Consider the following 23,053-nt stretch of genomic DNA (forward strand, 5'->3'; position numbering starts at 1 on the left):
AATTTTTAAATTTGTGTATACTATTCTATTGAATAAATAGATCAATTCCTTGTAAATAGCTCAGGAAAATTAGCATATGTATAAATGTATAAAGTGAGATATAACATGATAATAAAATATTTTATTAAAATAAATTGCAAAAATTATAATATAGCAGTTTCAAAAATAATACTTTTACAAATGTGTTGTAAACTCATTTATATAATACAATAATTATATGAAACAAATAAGATGTTAATTTGAATGCTTATTATATATATAATCATGTGTTAATCTCACAATATGAAATTACCAATCATTAGCATCTTCATCATTAATCTTTAAAGTTGAGAATAAGACATCTCTGACCTTGGGTCGAGGATCTTCCTTAATCTTTGTTGGTATGGCCTCTTCTTGTCCCAACATCCATTCCAATTCTATAGAACAATAAATAGAAACTCAAAATCTTATTTTGTGAATATTAACTCTTCTAGAATATTTATTTGAAATACATTACCTGCTTCAGACAAGTTCATGCCACGGAATTCAAGTGGTCCAATAATTTGTTTCACCATATTTCCATTTTGATAAATGAATATTGTAGGAAGATTGTTGTCAGGCCAATTGGGAATACATGTAGTAGAGATGCTTTTCAAAAACTTTGTAGTAGGAAATTTTCTCGCTAAACTGGCAAGGTACTGATTGACTAGAGTACAGAGCGGAATGCTAAAAGCATGTTATTCAATTAGTTATTCTTTCTACATTTGCTATAAAAGTTTATATCGTTTTTGCATACCCAGATTTATAAAGATGTAAAATAACCCATACGTCCTCCTCAGCCTTATTAATTTCTTGAACATAATCTTCCGCAGATATTTCTCGTACTTCTCCATATTTGGACTTGTTTGCTAGTTCCTTCATTTCAGCTATCCTCTTCTGTCGATATTCTTCCAGAATTCGTTCATCCTCTTCGTCCTCCAGTTCATCTAACTCGTCCACAGTTTTTTCTTCTAAATTATTAGGAACTGTAATTCAAATAACAAAATATATTGATAAAAACTATTTAAAAAGTAATTCTTTTGAAAATTAAGAAACATTCATTACCACGTCCTGTTTTTTCATCTATAGTACTCTCCAACAGATTTACTATTTGATCTTCAGTAACTTCTTGTTCTTTCTTCTTTTCAGGTATAATACCTTTTCTTCTGAGAATGTCGTTCCACTCAGTATCCTCATTTGGATCTTGCTAAAATGGAAAAATAAATCTAAAATGATTTAAGGAACAATATAAAATATACCTGAATTTGTTTTCTATATTATGACATGCTTATTTTAAAAAATCTAAATAGAGATGAAACTTTTTCTGCCTACACAGTCATATTACCATATAAGGAGTCACGCATGACAAATCTTTGCTTAACCTCTTTCTCTTTTGAAATGCTTCTATTTTTACTATTAGTACTTACCATTTTGAAAAATCGATATTAAATGCTTTTGTAAATCTATTTGAAATTGACTATGTCTTGCGTATATTATATATAAATTCCTTTGAATGTGCGCAAAAGACAATTATTATAAGTGTAAGGATGCAAAAATGACGGGAGCGAGCAACTGAGAGCAACAGCTGATCTATTTTCTACTTCAATGAATTAGTAGTCACGTGTGCAGTGCACATGTGTACTACAAAACTATATTATTAATTATATGTAAATAAAAATTAATCAATTATCTCCAAACTTTATTGTGCAAAGTAATGTTATAATGAGAAAAAAATATATATTAAATTAATGCACAAAAAGAAATTTATATATACGAAATATAACTTATGCATATAAAAGTGTTATCTTTTATGTTATGTTTTTTCTTTGCATATATTATATACATCTTTATTATTAAGTAACTCATTATTTTAATTATAACTATAATTAATAACTATTTATTAATTTTTTAATCAATCAATGAGATATTATTCAGAATTATCTCATTTTACATATCATTGTTGTTGCATGCAAAAGATGAAAATATTACATTATAAAATAACACTTTATTTATTGTATTTGCTATACAAGTTATGAAAATTGATATTGAATTTCATATATATATATATATATATATATATATATATATGTGTGTGTATAAGATATCTCTTAAAATATATTTGGAAAATGTTCTGTCTTTTTCTTAAGTTTCTTATAATCATTTCTGAAAATAAGATTATGTATATATGAAAATCAAGAAAGCAACAAAAGTAATTGATACTTTACGATCAATCATTTTTGGCACTTTTCTTGTTACATATCAGTCTTTATATATTTTGCAATCTGTAATTAACATTCTAAACATAAACTTTTGCACTCAAAAATCTCCTTTGTTACCATTATTATATATACACTAATCATTATTATACCCAGATAGCCACAGTAATTATTATGACATCAAAATGATCATTTTGATGTCATAATAATTACTGTGGCTATCTGGGTATATAATATATATATATAAATATTATATACTAATAAATAGATAAAATATATATTGTATATATTTATAACTTATGATAAAAAATATGCCCATTTAATTAAATAATAAATGTAAACATATTGATAATTGTGTGTTTGCATACATGATCAAACATGAATACAGGTATATGTGTATATGTATGTGAAATCTTAGCTAAAAGTTAATTGTAAATGTATTTGTTATATATCATAATGTGTAATAAGAAGAGTAAGTGTCTTAAATAACATGTGCAATAAAACAAATGTCGGTCAATTTTCTAAAATTAATTATACAAATTTAATTATTTATTTTCCTGATTTGTCGCTTCATTTGATTGTTGATTTTTTGTTTCTACAGGAAGCGCAAGTGTAGCAATTGCAGCGCACAATGCGGTTCCTGCATAAATGGCCATAGCTCCTGTAATGGACCATTGTAGAAATACTTGCGCTATATAAGGAGTGACCATAGCACCAATTCGCGCCATGGCACTGCATGCGCTTACGCCTATGCTTCGTAAATGGGTAGGGTACACTTCCGGTGTATACACATACGCGGCTTGAAATACACCAGCGATTAAACCTCTGGCTAGGAAAATGGCGATAGTCAACGCCGCTCTGCTTAACAAGCAGGTCCTACTCAAAAAACAAATCACCACAGCGAACATTACTAACTGGCAGGCCATCGTCTTTCGTCTACCTATTTTCTCGATCGCAAAGACGGTAGAGAAAATGCCCGGAAACTCTGCCAATGTTGTCCAAAGCAAATCAATGTAATCGCCACGCTGTAATCGGTAATCAAGTTGGCACGTACTATCATCTTTGTTCATGTCTCGTGTGCCACATTGCTCCGAGGATGTATGAAAGAGTTCAGTAGTCATTAACACTATTCCATAGTAACAAAATGCTGTACTCATCCTGGAAGAAGTTGACACCACAAATAATATATATGTTTCTCTATCAAAACCAAAAATATATTTCTTAACTTTGTACATTATAATTTGTATTTACCACACAAGCCAAAGTAACGTGGATGTTTTGCACATCTCTTTGCTTAAAACATCCTTTAATCGACCATGATGAGCTTGATAAAATCGGTCCATAACTAATCTTCCTAGAGGTAATGATTTCTTATTTTCTCTAGCTACACGTTCCAATGTCGAAATCGCACGATCCGTTTTTCCAGTTGTCATATCGAATATTGTAGATTCTGGTAGCCACTGCAAATATATATTATTTATTATATCATTATTTGTGATATAATCTATTTATTTCTTTAAAAAAGTTTCTAAGGAATTAATAAATTTTCTATAAGACAAATATTATATATAATAGTATAGATAAATAATATATACTAAAAATATTTAAATATATTACCGGCGATATTACAGCAAATATAAATAATGGAATGGATGATAATATAAGAAGCCATCTCCAGCCAAGATTGGGCATAACGATCAATGCAATTGCTACTTCAAAACAAGCTCCAAGGGCCCAAAAACACTAAAATGTATATATTTTTATATTATAAAGAAATTATATATTTAATAAATTATTTTAATTCTCTCCTTCCTTTCATAAATATAATATAAACTCACATCTAGTAGAATAACACATCTTGCTCGTTGCTTTGCAGGCAAAAACTCTGCATATAATGTCACCCTGAAAAGAAGAAGGGTATCAATAAAACATATTGCAAAGCAAACAAGCTATTCGTCTTTAAGAAACTTACCAAATACTTACGATTGTGGTACACAACCAATAGCAAATCCTACAACTCCTCTAAGCAATAGAATCCAGAGAAAGTTTGGTGCAAATGAACTTAAAAATGCATAGTAAGATAATAGTACTGAACATAAAGTTAAAGCTTGTTTACGACCATATCTGTCACTCAAATTATTCCAGAAAGTAGAGCTTAACATCATGCCAAGAAAAACCACCTGAAAATTTGATTTCCAGAGTAATAAATTTTAATGATTCTCTTATATATACATATATAAGAATAATGAATGAATTTAATAATTACCGTAGTGGTCAATGCTTGTTGGTATCTAGAAATGCCCCAGTCACAATGTAAGGATGGACTTAGGATACTCAGTATTGTGATTTCCATACTATCTACCATCCAACAAAGACCCGTGAATAAAGACAATTTTACTTGAAATTTTCCAAAGCCTAAAGCATTGATAGCTTGCACCACAGTAAAGGTATCTGTCAAAATAAAATTTTTATGTAATTCAATTATCATAAATCAATTCTTGTATTACTTTATATTCATATTTCTTTCATTTTACTTTATATACACATATATATTATGCATATAGAAATTCTTTAAACATTATACAACTTTATTTTACTACTACATACGATTTGTGGAAAATATACAGACCTATTTTCCTGTGTGCATGCATTTCTAACATATACTGTTGTTAATAACATTTTATAATATCCTGTGTTAACAGTACAACTTAAGATAGAAGTCATTAGTGAAACCAGATTCCCCAATGTTATCTCATGCGTTATTAAGTATTTACATGATCTAGGTTTTCTTCATCATTATACATTAAGTTAGGTAAACCCTTCTGTACAATTAAGAGAAAGATATAAATTAATCAACAAATAATCACACTGTAATTTATTATATACATTTTTATACTGTTTATAACTTGATGTAACATACCATCTGGTATAACAACAACGGAAGAAAGTTCCATTGATCGTTCAGTACCATTTTCAAAATTCGTATGAGAACTTGACGTACTCTGAGCGCCAACATTTAATTCAGAGCCTTGTAATTCATCCAATTGACGATACGGTTCATTGGATTTTTTATCTGAATTCGACATGATTATGCGTCCAACGCAAACGACTTTGACATATACAAATACGTTTCTTGATGTCAATTTATTTTACTTCGCCGATTTCCGAAGTCATTTGACGAAAACGATGAGCAGGACGAAATATTTTTCGATTTGGTCAGAAATATCTTATTAATCTTATGCAAATCACCCCAAATCTCGCATACAATTCGCATCATTATACATAACTGTCAATCGCGTTATCTTGATAGCACGGACACACACCATGTGACGATTTAACCGACAGTAACAAATGTTTGTAATTCCTAAAAATGGATTTAATGGCGCTACCACAGATTAATAGACAGATCGCCAAAGGCCTGCCTAAAGAAGAGACCGCCATCTTCATGCGATAGACTTTGCCCCTTACCGACACACTTTGCCCCTGGTTCGAGTCCGTGCTAAATTTCGTAGACTTGAACCAAAAGACTTTGCCCCTGGTTCGAGTCCGTGCTAAATTTCGTAGACTCGACCAAAAGACTTTGCCCCTGGTGCAAGTCCAGGTTAAATTCGTTTGACATTACCAACAGACTTTGCCCCTGGTGCGAATCCAGGCTAATTGATCATGAGACCAATTTGAGAGATTTGGCCCCCGTTGTGTGTGTGTGTGTGTGTGTGTGAGAGAGAGAGAGAGAGAGAGAAAGAGAAAGAGAATATTTTACATATGCATATATATATATATATAAAATTTATTAAATATAAAAAATATATTTTTTACACATAAAATGTTTTTTTATTGAAATAATCACGATTTTAAATGTGATATAACACAGTGTTCAAAAATTTTTAATTAAATTTTATTAAAGAAAATTACTTGAAATTTTTTACATTAAGAATTTAAAGGCTCCTTATTCTCTTGTAGAAATTTATCACTACGCCAATTAATCACTTATTTTGAGTATTTAAAATACTATAATATACAGTAATTTAAGTATTCGAAATAAAAGTGATTAATTACTCGAAATAAGTGATAAATTGGCGTTACTAGTAATAAATTTCTATAAGGGTTGAAATAAAGTATAAAAGATAAATAGGCTATATGTGAGCCGTATGCGAAATGTGAGATGTAAGACGCATATTGAAATTTAATTTTTCGATATAACTTTCAAAAATGTACACGAGGTACAAAAAATTAGCTTGGACATTTGTAAGACTTAAAATTGGGATTAATTCTCAATTCTATTAATTAAATTTCGATATAACACACCTTACATCCGCGCACGGCTCACATATAGCCCATTTATTAGTGCAATTTTTAAGTTCCTTATTTTTCAAAGTTCACCTTTTTACGTTATCAAATATTTTTGGTACGTTTTCAAGAATTTTATATTTTTACTTACCGCAGTTTCTTATCCAAATGTAAAATCTTTTATCGCAGTCTATAAAAAATTGAAACAATTTACAATTCTATGATATAATATTATTATTATTACAATTTCTATATATGCACATCTGTCAAATATCGTGATTTATTTCACATTATTATTATCTATTTTAATAAAAAAAAAAAAAAAACACTTGCAACAATCAAAAATAAACCGCCTGCCGCGAACGGAAAATGCCAAGAAAGCACGCAATTTCCGCGAATCTCGTAATTTTTTTGAAGAATCAACAATTTCAACGAAATTGTAAATTCTTCAAATCACTGCACAAGTATAATTCACAATAATAATTTTCAGTAACTACGATAAAAAATCGTATACTGAAAACCGCAAACGAAAGTGCAATGGGAGTAAGAGTAAAGTCTGTGATAAAGGGTGCGTTCCGTTATGCACTGCAAGTACTGGCACTATGACGTCATGCAAGTGTACTGTTGACAGCGTTCCTTTTTAATTTTGTGCACTTTGAAGCTACTGCAAAATAGTAAAACGGAACGCACTACAGTACGCTTTCAGCAGACTTGTAACTAACCTTTTTCGCTAATAATCATCGAGTGAAAAATTGGTGAAATGGATAATACCGTTATTGCATTAATTACATATAATTTAATCGAGAATATATATGATTCGAGTGAGTCATCAAGTGAAAGCGATTTGGAAATGGAATTAATAAATGAAATGAGACGACAAATTAAAATACCTAGAATAAAATGTAAAAATTACGTTAAAAATATTGTATCATTATATTCAGATATGGAATTTAAAAGTTAGTTCCATCATACACATGGAGGTAGCCATCTTGATTACTGCGAGTGCTTTACCTCGCCGGTTGCAGTAATCGCAACAGGAAATAACGTCAAAATTAATGACGTCATATACTCATGATAGTACTTTCGCAGTGCACTGCTATCTATATCGGAACGCTATTGGTAGTACTGTCAGTACTTGCAGTGCATAACGGAACGCACCCAAAATTAATTGGCAATAGAAAATTAATAATTTTCAAATAGAAAAATTTTGAAATTACCGAGGATTTACAAATAATAAAGTAAAAATATTAAATAATTTATGTTTTCGAATTTTGCTCGCGGAGAGGATCTTTAAAACAAGATTTTTAGAAGAGAGGACCTTTAAAATATAAACAGGCAAAAACGTTGGAAAAATTAAAGCGCGCGTTTAAACAGATAAACGCAATGAAATAGATACGCAATTGTTTTTACTTATCGCTGTAAGCTCACAAGCTTCTGACGTGCTATACACTTTTATATAATATATACAGGGTGTCCGGTAACTAACGGACCAATGATTAAGGGCGGATTCTCTGGCCAATTTGGAGACGATTTTTCCTTAGCAAAAATGTAGAGAAGTCAATAATTTTCGAGTTATAAGCGATTGAAAAAAATAGGTTTTTTGAAAACTAAACGTTTTGGAGTTAAAAGTCTAACATAATTACATTCTTCAGTTAATTTCAGGTAGAGTTTACTATAATAAAATTTTAATTTAAGGCTTAGTTATAAAGATATATAATGACAAAGATTGGAAAGTTGTAAAAAATGATGACCTTTTTCGACATTTTCGCTGAGGAAAAATCGTTCCCAAATTGACCAAAGAATCCATTTGTAATCATTGGTCTGTTAGTTACCGGACACCCTGTATATTGGACAGGAGTTTCGTTTGTTTCAGATTCTCGAGAGTTGAAGTAGGAACATACGAGTATCATATATCGTTTGTGACTTGCCGAATGAAAGCAAGACAGAGAGCGAACGAGATGATGAGCTTAATAGCTCATAATGTTATAAATAAATAAATAAAAAATTATAACTTGACCTACTAGTTATTGAATCTTTTTTTAATAAAATGTTTCATTATTATTATCATCTAAGTCTAAGTCGTTTAATTACTTTTTAGTTTTTTAATAATTAATTTAATTTATTCTAGTCATTTTTATGTGAGAAAAATAATATCACGTATACGTTTTATAATGAATTAATATATTTCGAGAACCGAATTATATATTCTTAATAATATTAAAGTGTTTAAAAATTATATTTGACTTTTAATTTTAATTATTTTTTAGCAAAGAGTTCCGAAATCTCTTACACACATAATGGGGATTTTTTTCATCCATATAATTCGCAATTTAGTATATATGTTAATTATTAATTTTAATAAAATAAAAATTAAAATTAAAGGTCAAATATAATTTTTAAACACAAATATATTAAATTAATTATAAAACGTATACCCAATTTCAATTCAATTCAATACTTTATTTGCCCCCTCAGGGATTAAAGGCGCTTTTGAGGAGCGTACCCAAACCTTACAAATTTCTTACAATCTTAACTTATAGACTACTCTTACATTCTACTCTTACATCTATCTTACAATTATCTTATCTCTAACTTAATCTACCTATTTACTAATTAAGAGAGAGAAAGAGCTGTCCCTAACCTATTCCTCGCTTCGCCTCGGCTTCCAGTTCCCCATACATTCCCCAACACCTCATTCATACTTTCACACATTCTCCTCATACCTCCTTCCTCCTCTTCCCCTTCCACCCTCCCCTCCATCCTCTTTTTCTCTAATTTCCTCATCCACCCTTCTCCCTCTCCTCCTTCTTGCAGTATTTCCCTCATTTTTTCCCACCAGTTTCCCTTATTCCCCTCTCCCCCACATTCTCCTATTACATGTTCCCAAGTTTCATCTTCCATCCCACATAGTCTGCATCTTCTTTTCCCCTCCTCTTCCCAGTATCTCGCCCCCCTCATTTCATTGTTCATTCTATACCTCACTATCCTTCTCCATCTGCTTTCCCCCCATCCCTTTCTCAAGTATTCCGGTAAACCCTCCTCCTTCCATTCTCCATACCATCTATTGTATCTCGACTCTCTTATCTTCTCCCATCTTTCCTCCTTTTGCCTTTCTCTGTCCTTCTGCTCCCATCCCTCATATACTTCCTCCCCCCTTTCTCTTTTTTCCTCCATCTCCCTCTCTTCTATCCCCCTTCCTTCAAAAAATTTTGCCCTCTCTTCCTCCCACACCGTTTTCTCCTTTCCTTCCTTTACCCTCTCCTTCATCTCCTCATAGCATTTCCTCGCTAAACTTCCTCCCATTCCTTCCTCTAATTTTTTCTCATACCCTATCGCTCTTCTTCCTGCTCTTATCCTGAATTTATCCTTTCCTATCTCTTCTCTTACCATATACCCCGGCGTACACCAATCTACTCCTAACGTCCACCTAATCCATCTTTCCTGCATTGCCTCTACTTCTCTCCTCTCCTTCCACCCCCATATTTCCGCCCCATACTCCATCACCGTTCCCACCAACCTTTCCATTAACCATACTCTTTTCATCCAGTCTCCTGCAAATCTTCTCTTTCCCATACCCCATACTTGTCTCATCACCGCTCCTGCTTTCCTCACTCTGTCCCTCACCTGCGCCTCCTGTCCTCCATTCCTTTGTAACTTATATCCTAGATACTTGAACTCTTTCACTTCCTCTAATTTTTTCCCTTTCCATCTCCACTCCATTTTCCTCATTCTTCCTCCCCCCTTTCTAAACCTCATTATTTTTGTCTTATGACAAAAGTGAGAGTGTGAGTGACAGGTGTGTGAAAGCGTGGCAGGTATTTGTGAGGAAAGAGTGAGAAAAGGGGTGAGGAGAATAGGAGATAGGAGGTGAGAGGGCGTAGGAAAAAGAGGAGGATAGATTGAAAGGATAGGAGAAGGAAAAGGGGTAAGGAGTTAGAAAATAGAAAGCAGGAAAAGGTGAGACACGTGGACACGTAGACACGTGGAAGAAAGAGAGTAGGTGTAGAGAGCAGGTGCAGATAGAAAGATAGGGAATTCAATAGGGAATTCACTAGGGAATTCACTAGCGAGTTGGAGCGAATTAGAACATAGAGTAAGTGAATCAAAGAAAGAAAGCGATAAGAGAAAAATGAATAAGGAGGAAAAGAATGGTAGTGAAGAGAATAGTAGAGATAGGATGGTTGAGGAAGGGGGAAAGAAGGGAGATGAGGAGGAAGTAAAAAAGAAGGCAGGGAGGCCGAGAAGAGTAGATGAGTTAGCAAAAGAGAAGAGGAGCAGTATGGGATGTATAGAGGATTTCTTGAAAAGGAAAAGGGAAGAAGGGGGAGAGGAGGATAAGGATGAAGAGGAAAGAAGTCTGAGAAGGAGCAAAAAAACAGAAAGGCTGAACAGAGAAGTAGGGGGGATAGAAAAGGAGGAGTTAAAGAGGATGATGGAGGAGATAGGAAAGAAGATTACAGAGAAGTTGGGTGAGGAAATAAGAAAATTGAAGATTGAAATATGGAAAAAGGAGGGGGAATGGAGAGAAGAAAGAAAAGAAATGGGAAAAAAGATAGAAAGACTGGAGGAAAGGGTGATAGAGTTGGAGGCAAGAATAGAGAAGAGAAGTAAAAAGGAAGAAAGAGAAAGAGAGGGGGGAGAAGGAGGGAGTAAGGGGTTAGGTGAGTCAATAATGGGGAAAATGAGAGACATAGGAAAGAAGTTAGAGTGGAAAGAGAGAGAAGAAAGAAGGAATAACATCGTGATAAGAAGAATAGAAGAAGGGAAGGAAGATATAAAAGAAAGAGTGGAGAAAATAATGAAAGAAATAGGAGCGAAAACGGAAATAGAATGGATAAGAAGGTTGAAAGGAAAGGAGGGAAAGGAAGGAGAAATGGTGGTTGTAAGACTAGGCAGCAAAAAACAAAAGAGACAGGTAATGGAAAAAAAGAGTCTGTTAAGAGGAAAGAGGGTGAGGATAGAGGACGACCTAACATGGGAGGAAAGAAAGATGAAATGGAGAATAATGGAAATTGCGGAGGAAGAAAAGAGGAAAGGGAACAAGGTGTGGACAAACTACGGTAGGATAAAAATCAATGATGTTTGGTGGAAATGGGAAGAGGAAGAAAGAGTGCTCAAGAACTGGAAAGGAGAAATTAGAGAAGGAATGGAGAAAATGGAGGTGGAAGAGGGGGGCATGAAGACAAGAATGGAGGAAAAAAAGGGATAGAAGAGGGGAGAAAAGAAGAAGGAAGGAAAGGAGAAGGGAAGAAGAGTAGTAAGAAGAGAAAGGAGGAGGGAGAAAGGGAGACGGAGATAGAAAGAAGAAAGGAGCAAGAGAGAAAGGAAAAAGGAGAAGTAAGAGAGGAATGGAAGATAGGTTTTTGGAATGTGGCAGGGTTGAAAAACAAGGAAGAAAAATTCTGGAAGGAAATAGAGGATTGGGAGGTAGTGGTGATGATGGAAACATGGATAGAGGAAAAGGGGTGGGAGGCGATTAAAAAGAGGTTACCGAAAGGATATAGATGAGAGAAGCAAGCAGCAAAGAAGAGAAAGAAGAAAGGAAGACCGATGGGGGGAATGATCATGGGGGTAAAGGAGGAGAGGGGAAGGATAAAAGTATCAGGAATGGGAGAAAAGGCGGAGAGAATAATGATGGCGGATTTAGAGGTAGGAAGAGAGAAGTGGAGGGTAATAGGTATATACATTAACGGAGACATAGAAAGGAAAATGGAGGAAATGAAGGAATGGATGGAAGAGAAAGAAGAAGACAAATGGACGATTTTAGGAGGAGATTTCAACGCAAGGACAGGTAGAAGGGGGGGAGTGATAGGAGGAGAGGAGGAAGAGGAAAGAAGATCGAAGGACAAGAAGGTAAATGAGGATGGGAGGAAGTTGATAAAAGAGCTAGAAGAAGTGGGATGGGGAATTTTTAACGGAGGGATTAGAGGGGATAGGGAGGGGGAGTACACATATACAGGAGGAAGAGGGGAATCGGTGATAGACTATGTGGTGGGAGAGGATAGAGTAAAGGAAAAGATAAAGAGAATGGAGGTGGGAGATAACATAGAGTCGGACCATCACCCTTTGATTGTAACGTTAGAAAGAAGAGGAGATGCTGAAAAGGGGAAAAGGAAGGAAGGAAAAGGAATAAGAAAAAAGGGGAGATGGACGAAGAGGGGAGGAGAAAAAATAAGAGAGGAAATAGAATGGGGAGAGGGGTGGAAAGAGGGAATAGAAGAGGAGCTAGAGGAAAAAATAGGAAGGATAGAAGAGGAATTGAGAGAAGGAGAAAAAGAGAGTGGAGAAGGAAAAAAGAAAGGGTGGTGGGATGAGGAATGTGAGGAGAAGAGGAAAGAAGTGAGGAGAAAGCTAAGGGAATGGAGGAAGAAAGGAGGAGGAGGAGAAGGATACAGAAAAGAAAGGGCAGAATATAAGCTAATGTGTAAAGGAAAAAGGGAGGAGGAGAGGATAAGATGGTACAAGGAAGCGATAGAGGCAAGAACAGAAGGAGAGGTATGGAAAATTATAAACAGGGAAAGGAAGAAGAGAGAAGGAGTGAATGAGGAGATAAAAGCGGAGGAGTGGAAGGAATATTTCATGGACTTATTGGGAGGGGTAGAGGTTAAAGTTGTAAGAGGAGGAAAAGAGAAAAGGGAGAGGCATGAGGAGCAGGAGATAAGCAGGGGGGAAGTAAAGAGGATATTGGGAAAATTGAAGAAAGGAAAAGCAGCGGGGGAGGATGGGATACCGAGTGAGGTATGGAAATATGGAGGAGAGAGGGTAGAAGAGTGGGTATGGGAAATGTGCAACAGAGTCTGGAGAGGGGAAGGATGGCCGGAGAGGTGGAAAGAGGGGATAATAGTACCACTGTTAAAAAAGGGAACGGGAAATAGGGTGGAAAACTACAGAGGGGTGACTTTGATGCCAACGTTATATAAGGTGTATGTGGGGATTCTAACAGAAAGGTTAAAGGAGGAAATAGAGAGGGGGAATATGTTGCCGGAGAGTCAAACAGGCTTTAGGAAGGGAATGGGGGTGATTGACAGTATATATGTGCTAAACTACCTGATCAATAAAAAAGTGAAGAAGAAGGGAGGTAAGGTAGTAGCGGCCTTCATAGATCTGAAGGCGGCGTTTGACTCAGTGGATAGGGAGGTGTTAATGGAGGCGATGAGGAAGAGGGGGGTAAGAGAAGGGTTAAGTAGTAGGATAGAAGAGGTATACAAGGAAACGAGGAGTAAAGTAAGAGCGGGGAAGGAGGAAGGAGAAAACTTCTGGACGGCAAGGGGTGTGAGGCAAGGTTGTCCAATGAGCCCACACTTGTTCAATTTGTTGATAGCGGATATAGAGGAAGTGCTGAAAAAAGGAGGCTGGGGAGGAGTAAAGTTGGGAGGGGAAAAAGTGCACTGCTTGGCATATGCGGATGACATGGTGTTGTTGGCGGAGGAGGAGGAGGGGATGATACATATGTTGGGGAAAATGGAAAATTACATGGATAAAAAAAAGGCTAGAGGTAAATGTGGATAAGATAAAACGTATACCCATGATAGTATTTTTCTCGTACAAAAATAATTAGAGTAAATTAAATTAATCATAAAAGATTAAAAATTAATTAAAGAATTTAAACTTATATTTTATATAATAATAATAAAACATTTTATTACGTCAAACCGTCGTGAAATAATTAAATAAAATTTGCTAGTTACGTCGAAGTCAAGTTTTCTAAGCTTATAAAACATTTTATTAAAAAACAGATTCAATAAATATAAGTATATATATAACATGTACTTATATTTATTGAATCTGTTTTTTAATAAAATGTTTTATAAGCTTAGAAAACTTGACTTCGACGTAACTAGCAAATTTTATTTAATTATTTCACGACGGTTTGACGTAATAAAATGTTTTATTATTATTATATAAAATATAAGTTTAAATTCTTTAATTAATTTTTAATCTTTTATGATTAATTTAATTTACTCTAATTATTTTTGTACGAGAAAAATACTATCATGGGTATACGTTTTATAATTAATTTAATATATTTGTGTTTAAAAATTATATATATTTTATAAGTTAACTTCGGCTCGTATACAATTAAAATATGTGATATAATAAAAGGCCAACTTAACGAGCTTATATGATATTAATTAAAAAAATTTTTTTATTAATTTACTTCATAATATACAAAAGATAAGATAAACGTTTCGACTGCACGACAGTCTTTTTCAATATCATGCTAATATGTCAATAATTAATTTGGTCATTTCGACCTTATTATAAATACAACATTTATGAGACTATCGTATGACGAACGCAGTACAAAAATCATGTTTGTTGGCTTGAGTTGGAGCGTCAGATTTATGTATGTCATGCTGTTATATTATGTAACGACACTGTGAACAAATTAATATATCCGCTCAAATATTACATTTTAGTTATTTAATAAATAGTATTAACTTACTTTTTTGTCACGAACATAACACTTTTTTTAAAAAAATTATTTCTTTTTACTTAACATAATCACAATGTGTACTTTTTTAAAAAACAAATCGATATCTGTATCTCACAATGTCGGCGCGCTGTATATATACCCAATTTTTAAGATGACGTAGACAATTTTTTTAGAATATCAAAATAAGAACCGTCAAGACGCGGATATATTAATTTGTTCACAGTGTCGTTACATAATATAACAGCATGACATACATAAATCTGACGCTCCAACTCAAGCCAACAAGCATGATTTTTGTACTGCGTTCGTCATGCGATAGTCTCATAAATGTTGTATTTATAATAAGGGTGGAAGGGGAAGAGGAGGAAGGAGGTATGAGGAGAATGTGTGAAAGTATGAATGAGGTGTTGGGGAATGTATGGGGAACTGGAAGCCGAGGCGAAGCGAGGAATAGGTTAGGGACAGCTCTTTCTCTCTCTTAATTAGTAAATAGGTAGATTAAGTTAGAGATAAGATAATTGTAAGATAGATGTAAGAGTAGAATGTAAGAGTAGTCTATAAGTTAAGATTGTAAGAAATTTGTAAGGTTTGGGTACGCTCCTCAAAAGCGCCTTTAATCCCTGAGGGGGCAAATAAAGTATTGAATTGAATTGAAATTGGGTATACGTTTTATAATTAATTTAATATATTTGTGTTTAAAAATTATATTTGACCTTTAATTTTAATTTTTATTTTATTAAAATTAATAATTAACATATATACTAAATTGCGAATTATATGGATGAAAAAAATCCCCATTATGTGTGTAAGAGATTTCGGAACTCTTTGCTAAAAAATAATTAAAATTAAAAGTCAAATATAATTTTTAAACACTTTAATATTATTAAGAATATATAATTCGGTTCCCGAAATATATTAATTCATTATAAAACGTATACGTGATATTATTTTTCTCACATAAAAATGACTAGAATAAATTAAATTAATTATTAAAAAACTAAAAAGTAATTAAACGACTTAGACTTAGATGATAATAATAATGAAACATTTTATTAAAAAAAGATTCAATAACTAGTAGGTCAAGTTATAATTTTTTATTTATTTATTTATAACATTATGAGCTATTAAGCTCATCATCTCGTTCGCTCTCTGTCTTGCTTTCATTCGACAAGTCACAAACGATATATGATACTCGTATGTTCCTACTTCAACTCTCGAGAATCTGAAACAAACGAAACTCGTGTCTAATATACAGGGTGTCCGGTAACTAACAGACCAATGATTACAAAAGGATTCTTTGGTCAATTTGGGAATGATTTTTCCTCAGCGAAAATGTCGAAAAAGGTCATCATTTTTTACAACTTTCCAATCTTTGTCATTATATATCTTTATAACTAAGCCTTAAATTAAAATTTTATTATAGTAAACTCTACCTGAAATTAACTGAAGAATGTAATTATGTTAGACTTTTAACTCCAAAACGTTTAGTTTTCAAAAAACCTATTTTTTTCAATCGCTTATAACTCGAAAATTATTGACTTCTCTACATTTTTGCTAAGGAAAAATCGTCTCCAAATTGGCCAGAGAATCCGCCCTTAATCATTGGTCCGTTAGTTACCGGACACCCTGTATATATTATATAAAAGTGTATAGCACGTCAGAAGCTTGTGAGCTTACAGCGATAAGTAAAAACAATTGCGTATTTATTTCATTGCGTTTATCTGTTTAAACGCGCGCTTTAATTTTTCCAACGTTTTTGCCTGTTTATATTTTAAAGGTCCTCTCTTCTAAAAATCTTGTTTTAAAGATCCTCTCCGCGAGCAAAATTCGAAAACATAAATTATTTAATATTTTTACTTTATTATTTGTAAATCCTCGGTAAATTCAAAATTTTTCTATTTGAAAATTATTAATTTTCTATTGACAATTAATTTTATCACAGACTTTACTCTTACTCCCATTGCACTTTCGTTTGCGGTTTTCAGTATATGATTTTTTATCGTAGTTACTGAAAATTATTATTGTGAATTATACTTGTGCAGTGATTTGAAGAATTTACAATTTCGTTGAAATTGTTGATTCTTCAAAAAAATTACGAGATTCGCGGAAATTGCGTGCTTTCTTGGCATTTTCCGTTCGCGGCAGGCGGTTTATTTTTGATTGTTGCAAGTGTTTTTTTTTTTTTTTTATTAAAATAGATAATAATAATGTGAAATAAATCACGATATTTGACAGATGTGCATATATATAGAAATTGTAATAATAATAATATTATATCATAAAATTGTAAATTGTTTCAATTTTTTATAGACTGCGATAAAAGATTTTACATTTGGATAAGAAACTGCGGTAAGTAAAAATATAAAATTCTTGAAAACGTACCAAAAATATTTGATAACGTAAAAAGGTGAACTTTGAAAAATAAGGAACTTAAAAATTGCACTAATAAATGGGCTATATGTGAGCCGTGCGCGGATGTAAGGTGTGTTATATCGAAATTTAATTAATAGAATTGAGAATTAATCCCAATTTTAAGTCTTACAAATGTTCAAGCTAATTTTTTGTACCTCGTGTACATTTTTGAAAGTTATATCGAAAAATTAAATTTCAATATGCGTCTTACATCTCACATTTCGCATACGGCTCACATATAGCCTATTTATCTCTTATACTTTATTTCAACCCTTATAGAAATTTATTACTAGTAACGCCAATTTATCAATTTTATTTCGAGTAATTAATCACTTTTATTTCGAATACTTAAATTACTGTATATTATAGTATTTTAAATACTCGAAATAAGTGATTAATTGGCATAGTGATAAATTTCTACAAGAGAATAAGGAGCCTTTAAATTCTTAATGTAAAAAATTTCAAGTAATTTTCTTTAATAAAATTTAATTAAAAATTTTTGAACACTGTGTTATATCACATTTAAAATCGTGATTATTTCAATAAAAAAACATTTTATGTGTAAAAAATATATTTTTTATATTTAATAAATTTTATATATATATATATATGCATATGTAAACTATTCTCTTTCTCTTTCTCTCTCTCTCTCTCTCTCTCTCTCTCTCTCTCACACACACACACACACACAACGGGGGCCAAATCTCTCAAATTGGTCTCATGATCAATTAGCCTGGATTCGCACCAGGGGCAAAGTCTGTTGGTAATGTCAAACGAATTTAGCCTGGACTTGCACCAGGGGCAAAGTCTTTTGGTCGAGTCTACGAAATTTAGCACGGACTCGAACCATAGGCAAAGTCTTTTGGTTCAAGTCTACGAAATTTAGCACGGACTCGAACCAGGGGCAAAGTGTGTCGGTAAGGGGCAAAGTCTATCGCATGAAGATGGCGGTCTCTTCTTTAGGCAGGCCTTTGGCGATCTGTCTATTAATCTGTGATATAAGGCAATCAAAACAGACGGAACGGAACGCGCGGAAATGCGGGACCCTAGTAAAGTTTAGTTACTTTCTCTTCCGCGTTTCCGCGTTTCCGCGTTTCCGCGCGTCCATGTAATCGCACCCTGATTGGCTGCTGCAGCATGCTGCGTATGAAAAAGTACCTTCAGTCCTTTCGGCGTCCTTGAGGTATAGCCGGTGTAAGCAGGCCCCGCAAAAAATAGAGAGCCTTCTTTCTCCCTAGTCTAGACGTAAGAAAAGAGAAGAACCGTCGCCCGGATGAGACATCACAGTTGGTTTTTATATTTAAGGCTATTCTGCAATAGGTTGCAAATATCCTAGTTGTTTGTGGATAATTGCAGATTAACCAATCAGCTGACAAGTCGCTTTGCTCTGATTGCTCAATCGACAATTGTCAACTAGCAACGAGGATATTTGCAACCTATTGTAGAATGGCCCTTAAGATCGAGTTCTGTGAAGTTAGCCTATCAAAATTAGATTTTCGAAGTTTCAATAATTGAAATCAATAGTTGGTCTTTTATTGATCATTGTTGGTCATATTTTAGCTTTTGTTGGTTATTAGTTTGATTGTTATTAAAAAAATAAATATCAATGTTGATATCAATAAATATAAAGTTAGCCTACCTAAATATACAATTTTAATAGATTTTAATTAATTATACGTCAAATCAATAGGAAATCGATTGTTGGTCCCAATTATGTCTTTAGAGATAATTGTTGGTCGATTATTTACTAATTATAACAAAATAATTATTTTTCAATTGCTCACATATACTGCGCATGCGCATATATACTGCGCATGCTGTTTCCAACCATTAAGTTAGCTGTCTACAAATATATTATTCCGCGATTATATAGTCAAATATCTGTAAAATAAGAAATATTAATATAACAATTTAATTGTTTTTTATTTAGCAATAATAATTTTTTTTTTATTTTTAACTTGTAATAACCATAAATTTTCTAATAACTGATTTTCTCAACACAAAATTTATATCGTTAGTACAATTACTTAAAATCTTAATAAATACACTAAGACTAATTATAAATGTGTCAATTTAAACGTATTTGTATAAAATACCTGTTTCATCTAATTGTAGATTTTTCTGATCGCGGAATAATATATTTGTAGAGAGCTAACTTAATGGTTGGAAACAGCATGCGCAATGTATATGCGCATGCGCAGTATATGTGAGCAATTAAAAAATAATTATTTCTAAATACATAATTGGAACCAATAATCGATTTTCTATCGATTTGACGTATTATTAATTAAAATCTATTAAAATTGTATATTTAGGTAGGCTAACTTCACATTGATATTTATTTTTTTAATAACAATCAAACTAATAACCAACAAAAGCTAAAATATGACCAACAATAATCAATAAAAGACCAACTATTGATTTCAATTATTAAAACTTCGAAAATCTAATTTTGGTAGGCTAACTTCACAGTACTTTAAGATCGTCTTAAGACCTCGTTCAACCAATCAAGAGATGCTATACGGCCATTTGATTGGTTGAACAATGGTCTTAAGACAATCTTAATATAAATGGCCGCATAGCATCTCTTGATTGGTTGAACGAGGTCTTAAGACGATCTTAAATATAAGAACGGACTATGAATACGCCCTTAGTGATGGGCGATGTTCACTTGATGTTTAGAAAATTGAATATTTTCGGAACATCGATTATTTAAATCGATGTTTTTTATAATCAATGCGAGTAACAATCGATTAATAAAAAGTAATATCGATGTTTCTTAACATATATAACTTTGCTTCGAGAAATATATTTTTTTGTAGGTATATATTTGCAAGTAGATAACTTTAGAATCACAAAAACCGAGTTAAAATTATAAATCAAACAGCATTCAAACCATTACCACAAAGATCAACATCTCGGGAAAAAATTTTTTATATATAACAATATAAAATTATACATATAATCGCAAAATTATATGATATTTACAATGTCCATACATTAATAGATAAAAGTGCTTTTTATATATATAATTATATAAAGTTATATATGCAATAAATATTTCTTCATATATATATATATATATATATATAGATATATATATATATTATAAATAATAATCCTTAAGGTTGCCAGTAATAATTAATAAAAAACCACTCCTCAATGTTTAAAGTCGACCAGACTGGCAATAATTTATTATAAATAATTATTTGAAATACAACAACGTTTCGGCTGTCATTGCAGCCCTTTTCAAGTACATCTATAAAAAGTTTAATCAAAATAATTATAATTTAATACACTTATTCGCAACAATTAATTATACATTTAAAAACAAAATGTGTTACATACCAAATTTAAAACAGTAAATCAACTTCTATGTAAACTACCGACAATGTTAACGCTTGTTTTGATGAACAATGTAAGACTGACAGAAGTAAGCACATATTAAATAGATGTTAACTGTTCACAAGAATCTTAGTCACTAAGCGTTAAGAAGATAGAGACGAAACTAAATGTGTCTTTCGTAATTTAAATCGTCATAATAAAGTCAATAAATAAAAATAAATAAATAGGTGGATATAAAAATAAAAATAAAATTAAAAGTAAAAATAAATATAAAACGACTTAAATAACGTCAAGAACACGATCATAAATCCCACTGAAATTCTCCGTATCTTTCTGTAAATTAATACTTTTTCCTTGTTTTTTTATGTAAAACATTTCTGCAATTTCTCTTTTGATTGAACTTTTTATAGATGTACTTGAAAAGGGCTGCAATGACAGCCGAAACGTTGTTGTATTTCAAATAATTATTTATAATAAATTATTGCCAGTCTGGTCGACTTTAAACATTGAGGAGTGGTTTTTTATAAATATATATGTTTCATATATAATTTGACGTGATTATATATATAGATGAACCATTATAATTTACATATAAATTTAATAAAAATATGCAGTTCAGACATTGAAAACATTTTTCGTTTTTTAATAGAAGTGCCATTTCTCGACACTAGATGGACGAAACTACAATACTTTCTCGCAGTCAAAAATCATCTACGACTTTATTTATTCGGTAGCGCAGCACGCGTACACATATCAATTTTATATTCATAATACATACATTTTTTGGATGTTTTTGTAGTAGGATTACTTAGTGAAAGTCCAAAATGAAAGATTTTTTTAGCTGTAAGATATAAGTAAGCGATATTCGACCTACGTAGACTAATTTTTTTTCTTCGAAGAACCAACAATTTCTTCCATGTGTATCAAGTACACTCTTTTCGATAAATTATCAAACACTTTTTGATAAGTTATAATATTTTTCATCAACTCAAACGCTTTCCTGTCTTTTTCACTAAAGAACTATAGAATAATATTACTTCTTTCCATTTACATCAAAACTCAGATAAATCTCACTTCTGTCTTTCTTCAACATTCACGTTAAAGAAAGACAGACAGAACTAAGTAAGATTTATCTGAATTTTGATAGAAATGGAAAGTAAACTATTTATTAATTACATTATTTGTATTATTTTTACTGATACATGTATGCTTTGAGAAACTCTCGGAGAATATATTTTGTGAAAGAAGAATATATATGTGGTATGAGGAAAAAAAAGTTTTATATTGTATAGAAGGAGAGAAAGAAAATAAAAAATAAAAAAATGTCAAGCAAAATAGATATATATGTAGGTAATAAACACGCACAAGTATATTGAGAAGCACCTAAATTAAAAGTGTTATTTTATTTCTGATACTAGATTGATAAATTCTATAGCATTTTCTTGTATATGTAAATGTTATCTCTAATTGTTATTTATTTTGTGTTGCATGTTGTGAAAATTATATATGTTTCAAACAATTTTATGTCCATAAATTTTATACTTCTTGAAGTTTGGATTACTTACTGTGTGTAGTATGTAAACGTACTTAAAATAAAATTTCTAGGTTCCTTTTTATAAAGATAAATGTATAGGTAACGTTACACATGTGTATTAGCATATTTCTGCTATCACATTTTTTCGATAATACTGAAGGAAGAGCTTAGTCCTCTCGATTTTGCACAAAACGTTACGAATTATGTATTGTTGTGCGATTTAAAAAACACGAATCTGTAAAGTAAAATTGTCGCTTTAAATAGAAAAAAAGTTTACAGTGAGTGTCGTCTTTCTTCCTCTTTGCGTCTTTATTGTGTTTTAAAAGGGCAAAGGGAAACTTTTAAACGTAATTTTTTACTTGTTTTTCTCTCCTCTCGCGCGACAGGGGTTTTTTCCCAATTTTTAGACGGTTTTAAGCGTTATTTTCGAAGGCGCGGGTATCCGTAAAATCTCGCGGCCGAGCGTTTTTTTAAAATAAAATTTTAAAATACGCATTTTAGACCACGATATTTTTTAAAAAAATTATATGCATGCTGCATAAAGGCATGATCGAGATGCATAAAATTTTAACGCTTTTTTGTCCGCGGGTTATTCCCGTTCGAATCTCAAATTTTTTCCGCCGCCTTGTTTTTAATATCCCTGCAATCGTGTTTCAGCGCGAGAGGGGGGGGGGAGCCTTTTTCCACGCGCTGGGTGGGGACGGACACGTGGAGCGCACGTGCCCCGTTTGTTTTAGAGAAGGGAAATGCTGAATCGATCAGTGTTTATATGGGAGTCAGTGGGGGACGGTAAAAGGTTTAAGC

At 32.3% G+C, this 23,053-nt stretch overlaps 2 protein-coding genes across 3 annotated transcripts; both read right to left on the reverse strand.

Annotated features, from left to right (window-relative positions):
* Nucleotides 1-101: 101 nt before the first annotated feature.
* viaf (viral IAP-associated factor) lies at nucleotides 102-1,646 on the reverse strand. Its single transcript, XM_029305912.2, has 5 exons — nucleotides 1,446-1,646; nucleotides 1,084-1,225; nucleotides 776-1,004; nucleotides 497-705; nucleotides 102-416 (listed from the first exon to the last, which is right to left on the reverse strand). Exons 1-5 carry the CDS (start codon nucleotides 1,446-1,448, stop codon nucleotides 289-291), a joined length of 711 nt encoding a protein of 236 aa, XP_029161745.1. The 5' UTR covers nucleotides 1,449-1,646; the 3' UTR covers nucleotides 102-288.
* A 346-nt stretch (nucleotides 1,647-1,992) lies between these two features.
* On the reverse strand, nucleotides 1,993-5,763 carry LOC114933380 (synaptic vesicle 2-related protein). Of its 2 annotated transcripts, XM_085483434.1 has the most exons (8): nucleotides 5,155-5,219; nucleotides 4,864-5,056; nucleotides 4,501-4,685; nucleotides 4,218-4,414; nucleotides 4,073-4,136; nucleotides 3,852-3,977; nucleotides 3,486-3,694; nucleotides 1,993-3,392 (listed from the first exon to the last, which is right to left on the reverse strand). In XM_085483434.1, exons 2-8 carry the CDS (start codon nucleotides 4,892-4,894, stop codon nucleotides 2,780-2,782), a joined length of 1,425 nt encoding a protein of 474 aa, XP_085339560.1. In that variant the 5' UTR covers nucleotides 4,895-5,056; nucleotides 5,155-5,219; the 3' UTR covers nucleotides 1,993-2,779. The 2 variants fall into 2 exon arrangements, with proteins under 2 accessions (XP_085339560.1, XP_029161746.2); XM_029305913.2 differs by lacking the exon at nucleotides 4,864-5,056 and having other exon boundaries at nucleotides 1,994-3,392; nucleotides 5,155-5,763.
* Nucleotides 5,764-23,053: the final 17,290 nt, after the last annotated feature.

Source organism: Nylanderia fulva, unplaced genomic scaffold, assembly GCF_048542155.1.
Source record: "Nylanderia fulva isolate GAGA-0341 unplaced genomic scaffold, ASM4854215v1 Scaffold25, whole genome shotgun sequence".
NCBI lineage: Eukaryota > Metazoa > Arthropoda > Insecta > Hymenoptera > Formicidae > Nylanderia > Nylanderia fulva.